The following is a 6715-nucleotide window of genomic DNA, read 5'->3' on the forward strand; positions in this document are numbered from 1 at the left end:
AAAAAGAGAACATAGAAAACGAGGGGGAAGAGAAGAAATGGAAAAAAAATATAAAGACCAAGCGCCCTGCTAATTGGAAAGCGGGTATTTTAGCAGGGTGACCGTGCGAGTGGCCCGGTTACCGGGGGAGGCTCTTTCCCGCAGCCGGTACCGCCGTGCGGGGCAGCGGGGCCGGCGCGGAGCCGCAGGTTGGGCTGCCGCGACCCTCGGCTGCCTCTGCCGCGGAGCTGCCGCCAGCCCCGAGCCGCTCGGGCGGGAGGGGTCGGGGGGCATGTGCACAAAATATTAAATCAATTGGATTTCCCCCCCGCACCCCAGATCGTTATTAACGATGTATTGTAACTATACGAGGGGATCGCTCAGCTTTTAACGCCACCGTGTTACGGGTGTTGTGTCTGATCGCAAACCTTAATAACAATAATCCAGTCTAGTGTGATGCATCTCATTGGAATCGTCTCTCAGCAGAATGAACTGCAAATTATCCCCTGTTTACCATCTCCCTTCAGTGCTCATCTCAATGAACTGGAGATCGATCCCCACCACGGGTGTCTTGCAGCCAGGCTGATTTGCATTGAAGCACATTAGAAAGCCTCCCACCTCCATTAAAAAGAATAATTCTAGGGGGAAAAAAATCTCCAAGGTGTGGCAGGGAGGGAAAAATATGTCACTGTCATTTGGAGCTTCGAGAGGGAAAACCCGAGATCAGAGTATTTAGGCTTGTGAACTCTCACAACTTCTGTTAAGAGACAATGACGTTTAATTGATGTATTGCTATCAACAACAATAAAGACCGATTTTTTTCTAGCCCTGGCACTGCTGCTCTGCCCCCACCCTTTCCCCACCCCTCCCGGCCCCCAGCGAAGGAGAAGAAAACAAACAATAAATAATCAACCGGTCCTGGATGAAATACCAGGCGCCGCTTTAGCGCAAACCAGGAGAAGAGAAACGAAAAAAAAAGTTGTAAAACTTAATTTCTCCAGATTAATTTCTTTTTCTTTAAACCACTCTTTTTCTTCTTATTGTTGCTGTTGTTGTTTTTTAATTACCGGTCCACGGCCGCCTTTTTCCAGCCACGAAGCAAAGGTACTGCACATCTGGGGAAATTAATCTCAAGCTTAATCGGCAAAAGTATAATGAAATTGTAAACGCGAATAGTTTTGGGAAAGCGTCTGGCTTAGAAACCGTAGGAAGCTAATGGAGTGATTGATATAGTTAGAAATACAGACAAAAATGTGCAATAGATCCTCGTGGTTATTTTATGTGCATCTACATGTGGATAGCAGTGAGTAACGTGTGCGCTTCTGTGCGTTCAGGTTCGGTTTCTTTCCCACTGTCTCAGGGTAAGGAGGGTGACAGCCTGCGCCGAGTGTATCCATCTCTGCCGAAACATCTCTTTAAATATTCAGTGAAAAATAATGTCATGTGAAGTACCACCTATAGCAACATTATTATCTTCATTCTTCAACATCATCCCCGCTGATAGCTTCGTTTGTCTTTTTCTCAAAATCTACTGTACCGAATGCTGCGGGGAGGGAGGGGGCTCGCCCTGTGCAGAAATGAAAAGAAGCGTCAATGACCACTTTGCAACGCTGACTAAATACTGGAGTGGCACCTGGGAGGCTTTTTCGGTTCGTATGCGGTTTTTTGGTTGTTTTTTTGCGGCTGTTTTTTTTCCCCAACCCTTCTTCATAAACGTTTTACTATCTCTTTCGTTTAACAATGAGAAGAAAACGCCAGTGAGCCGGTTCCTCGAATGGGAAGATTTGTCCCTCTCTCCCTTCTCCTCTCGCTCACTCTCTAGGTTTCACCGGCTCATTTGAAATTGAAATGAGTTGTATCTGATCAGCCTCTTGCTTTTACGGAGAGTTTGTTAATATTAATACGGGAAAAAGGAGTAGCTTCTATAGAAGAGTAAATAATCCAGCGGGGGGAGTAGGAGGAGAGAGCACTAGGTGGGTCAGGGTGGAGGGAAAGAAGCCGCCTGCGCTCCCGCTTCTGCCGGTTCAGCTTATTTCACTGAGTAACTTTCCGTGCCCGGAGCAGCGCGGCACGCGGAGGGGTGCGGAGAGCGGAGCCCAGGGTGGACACCCGCTATTTACCCACGGGCGTACGCGTAGGGCTGGACATACGAGATATTAAAACCAGCCTTGTCTATAGCCTCTTTGCAACTAAACTTTTTCTTTCAAGACCGTGACATTTGTTTGTAAGACGTCCCTCCTCTGGAAGTAACACACGGGCGTAAAAGTTCGGTGTGTGATGTATGTATTCCAGGACAGGAGCGCAGTACCCACAGGGTCCCTGTGCTGGGAGTGTTCGGGACCGGGGACAAGCAGGGGAGCGCAGGGGCCCCGGACAGCCCCGGCGGGCCACACTGAGCGCAGTCCCCGGGACCCTGCGCGGCACCGCGGGCCGGGCCGTTCCGCTCCGCCGCGCTCGCCCCCGGCATGGCCGGGGGCGCCTCCGGCGGGCAGATGCGAGTCGCTCCCGCGTCCCAGAGGGAAACAAAAGTCAGGAGCGACCCAGGGGTGGAGTGGGGGAGATCGGGGAAGCGGAGGCGCCCGCGGGCCGGGAGGGGGAGCGGAGCGGGGCCGCGGAGCGAGGGCACACCGCCCGGCCCCGGCGCCGCTCGCCCCGCGCTCCGCGGGCGGACTGACGGCGGGCGCAGCCAACCCGCGCGGCGCGGGGGCGGAGCGGCCGCCTGGTCCGCCCGCCGCTCCCAGCGGCGCCCTAATTGTCCTGGGAATGTGTGAGGTAAAAAACAAACCCTTCCTATTTTCAGCACCCCTCGGGCCGTGATATATGGAAAGAGAAGCGGAGTTTCAGGGGGAGGGGGGTGAGCGGGGGAGAGCTGGGAGAGGGCGAAATGGATCTTTATTTGTAATGAGGGGACAAGAGGAAGGGGGGGGGGGGAAGAAGAAGAAAAAAAAACACCCTAAAACTTTTTGCAGCGGCGGGACGGAGCGACCGGCAGCGCGCGGGGCTGGCGGCGACCGGAGCGGGGCCGGGGATCTCCGCACAGGCACTTGCCGGGTGCGGGGCCGACCGTCCGGGGCCGCTGCTCCCCACTGACTGCCCCCCGCCGTGCTTCCTCCCCCGATCGATTATTGCTCATCATGCCCTCCCTCCACCGGTTCGGGCTGTGGGCAACGCGGGGGGAGCTTTAGGAAAAAAAAAAAAAAAAAAAAAAAAAAAAAAAAAAAAAAAAAAAAAAAAAAAAAAAAAGAAAGAAGGAAAAGAGAAAAAAAAAAGTGAAATGCAGCTCTAAGCTGCGGGAAGGAGGGAGGGAGGCGAGGGGAGCCCGTCGGGGCTGGAGGAAGGGGCGAGGGGAGACACATTCCTATAGTAACCGGGATGGCGCGATGCAGCTCCAGCTGGTTGCTAAGAGGGTTAAACTGTATCCAAACAGCTTTGGGGAAATCCAGCCCCTTCTCCTGCCACATGGATCGACTCATTGGGTGGGAGCGGCGGAGAGACAAGGGTCTCCAGCAAATCAGCGCCTAATTGATTAAGGCGAGCTGGTTTGAATAGAGCTGGCCATGTGCCAATCGCCTTTCAAAGAGCCCCTCTATGATTAATCGCAATGCATTATTGATAATCATAATTATAGCAGGACACATGCGCGGTGCGCGGAAGATCGGGGAGGCTGGGGGGGGGAGGCTCGATTTCCGTAATTTTGAGAAGATTTTTTTTTAGTAATTTTTTATTCTGCCCCAGCTGATGTTTGAGCCAGCATGTCGCGGAGGAAGCAGGCGAAGCCTCAGCATTTCCAATCCGACCCCGATCTGGCCTTGTTATCCCAGCGAAATGGTGAGTTCTTCTCCTCTCCCTCGCACACATTTTAACACAAACACACACGAAATAGATGAACTTACCTTGCGGGGAGTCGGGACCGCGCCGGGCACCGGTGCAGGACAGCAGAATCTCCCGGAGTTACTCGCGGGGGTTCCTTCTGGGGTTTTGGTCCAAGTTCTTGGGTTTTATTTAATTTTTTTGAACTCAGCGTTTTGTTTAGTCTGTTTCTTAACGAAACTCCAAACTCTTTCCGTTTTTTGATGTTTTCCCTCCGCCCTCTCCCAGCGGGGCGGTCTGGCATCCTGAGCCCGCGAGAGATGGATCCTCGCCCCCCGCGTCTCTCTCCGCGCCCCGTGGAGCTGGAAAACAAAGTGGGGCTGCGGTGGGGCGGCTGATCCCGTAGTCCCGCGGGACGGATGCCCCGTCCGGCCACACACGCTGCCCGCGCCGTCCCCCCGAAAGGGCCGGAAAATCCCCCCCGGGCACCCACTTTCTCGCCCGTCCCCCCTTCCCCCCCCGCGGACCCCAGCGCTCCCGCACCCCCCGCTCCCCCGCAGTCCCGCCGAGCGGAGGACGTTGCCCCGCCGCCCAGCAGCCCCGGCCTCCGACTGCACCAAAAGCTTCCTGGAGGCGGAAAAGTTGCCGCCGCCGGGCCGGGCCGCGGGGGGATCGCCCCGTCCCGGGAGCTGCTGCCGCCGCCGCTCCGGGCTCCGCGCAGCCGCCGCGCCGGGAAGGGGGCTCTGCGGCTGCAGCGCGGAGGCTCCGGGGCAGCGGGGAGCTAGTTGGCTCTCCCTAAGGTTGTGTTTTACTTTTTTTTTTTTTTTTCCTCCGTCTCCCCCTCTCCTCCAAGTTGGTAAGCGAGGGGGATAAGCGCTGGCTTTGTGTCCGCCAGGATTTTCAGAGAGGGAGCATGTGAAGTATCTTTTTTTTTTTTTTTTTTTCCCCCTTTCTTTCTCACCCCCTTCTCCCCTCCGGAACGGGGGGATATCGTAGGAGTCCGGCACAGCCCTGCGGGCGGCGGAGGGGACGTGCCTCTGCCCGTACCTGTGCTGGACGCAGGGCGACAAGTGGCCGGCTAGAGCCGCGGCCAGGCGGCCCGGGGCAGCGCCCTCCCTGCGGCCGCCACCGCAGCCTCTGGCCCCCCCGGCGGCCATGAGGAGGGCGAGCGCCGGGGGGCCGCGGGGGGACCCGCCGGCCGCGGCGCAGAAGCGCTTCAGGCGGGCAGGTAAGGGACGAACCGGGTGCGGCGGAGCCCCTTCCCATCCCGCCCGGCCCCGCCGCTCGGGAGCACCGAGCACTTCCCGCGGCAGCTTCTCCGGGAAGCGGTGCCGAGGGACCCTCCGCGGTGGCGGTGCCGCCCGCCCCTGGCCCTCCGAGCCGCCGCCCGGCCCCGGGCGCGACGGTGCCGAAGCCTCCCGGCTGCGCGGAGGGACCGCCGGGAACAGAGTCCCGGGCTCCGCGCGGGGAATCCGGTCGGAAAGTTTGTGCAATGTTGTTCTTCACTTGTGAGCCTTTACCCGGCTTCCGAAATCCCCGGGACGCCCGCTTCCTACGCCGGCAAATAGATCAGCACTCGCTCCGCAGAGCTCTACGAAACGCTTCTTAAAAGTCGTTTGGGTCCTGGGAGTCGGCTTTTGGTTTTTAGCTGAGTTCTGCGCGCTTTGAGTGCACTCGAGTTGTGCCGTTTCCTCAGCATAATCCCCTTTCTCATCTCAGTAAACGTATTCATTTTTCTTACAATATTATTCCCACTTCCGCTCGAAGTTTGGAGTAGCAGCTGGGAAAGCGTTAGGGCTTTAGTTGTCTTTCATCGGCCTTCTATGAAAGAATTTGGAACTTCTTAAAGTGAGCAGAGTAAAGGAAAGTTGAGATGAAAATTATCTTGCTTGGAAAGCAGAGAGGGATTTTTCACATTTTCACTTCGTATGATTGTATCTTTTGACGTTCACTATCTTTGTTTGTTTTTAGTCAATAGAACAGGTCAAAACAACCTCCAAGTATGTTTTTTAAAAGTAGCCGTTTTCTTCTGTTTTTAGTCTTTTGATCTGATTTTGCTCATCGTTTTCAAGTGAAGGACAGTGGGAGTGTGAGAAAGGAATGTTAACTGAGCAGCTTTCCTGCCTGTTGCTAAAAGATGTCCTTGAAGTAAGTTGGATCTTGCCTGACATGATGGCATGGCAGTGAAGCTTTTGTTTAGTTTATGTGGCTATCGTAAGTTAAAGAAGTGAATAACGAAGTTAATTTTTTTTTTTAAATACCCACCAGTGTCCTAGGAAAAGCAACGTGCCTTACTAAAAAATCTGTAGGAGCCTCTCCCTCCCTTCTCTAGTACTGGTGTTGGGTTATGGCTGGTTTACATGGTTAGACGATAAGTTTTGAGTAAGTTACCCAGAGGGTGTGTTTTGTAATAGTACTTCAGGGTTCAGAACGCTGTAATAATATTAGCATAGAGCTACCCCCGCCTTTCCGGGGTCCCCAGCCCTGGCTGCAGCTTCACACTTGAGCAAGACTGGGTGGGTGAGCTGCGACGAGGACGAGTTTGTGTTATATGCCTTGAAATTGCAAAACAAAACCTCGAAATTCCAAGCGCTCCTTTATTCTCCTTTCACGCTGTGAATTCAGGTTTGCTAATCCATCTACAGTTTGTGCAGGGCGCAGGCGAGTGAAGCATCGCTAACCCTTAAGACACTTGCAGTAAGGTAGTGCTGGGCAGTGTTTTGAGCGAATGAATAGAGTGGTTCCATGACAATTCTTGCATCTGATTTGAATTCTGGTTTGTTAAAACTTTCTGCTATGGTTTCATATCTAAGGAGCTATAGGAAAAAAAGTTCCTCGGACTGTAACAGCATGTTTTGGTTTGGGTTTGGTTATTTTTTTTTTAATCACTTTTTTTTTTTTTTTTTTTTTTTTTTTTTTTTTTTTT

The 6715-nt window shown here is 53.8% G+C and overlaps 1 protein-coding gene across 4 annotated transcripts in view; it reads left to right on the forward strand.

Moving 5' to 3' along the window:
- Positions 1-974: 974 nt before the first annotated feature.
- Positions 975-6715, forward strand: part of SALL1 (spalt like transcription factor 1) — a 17270-nt gene continuing 11529 nt past the window's right edge. Inside the window, exons 1-2 of one of the 4 annotated variants that reach the window (XM_027879812.1) lie at positions 975-1083; positions 3715-3807. In XM_027879812.1, coding sequence (XP_027735613.1) covers positions 3732-3807 — 76 coding nt within the window. In that variant the 5' untranslated portion in view covers positions 975-1083; positions 3715-3731. Of the gene's footprint in view, positions 1084-2732; positions 2752-2826; positions 2878-3258; positions 3623-3714; positions 3808-6715 lie in introns of those variants that run through there. The other 3 variants (XM_027879811.1, XM_027879810.1, XM_027879809.1) reach the window with 3 other exon arrangements.

This window comes from Empidonax traillii, unplaced genomic scaffold (assembly GCF_003031625.1).
Source record: "Empidonax traillii isolate 1590-97213 ecotype Southwest subspecies unplaced genomic scaffold, ASM303162v1 scaffold59:size1551110, whole genome shotgun sequence".
NCBI lineage: Eukaryota > Metazoa > Chordata > Aves > Passeriformes > Tyrannidae > Empidonax > Empidonax traillii.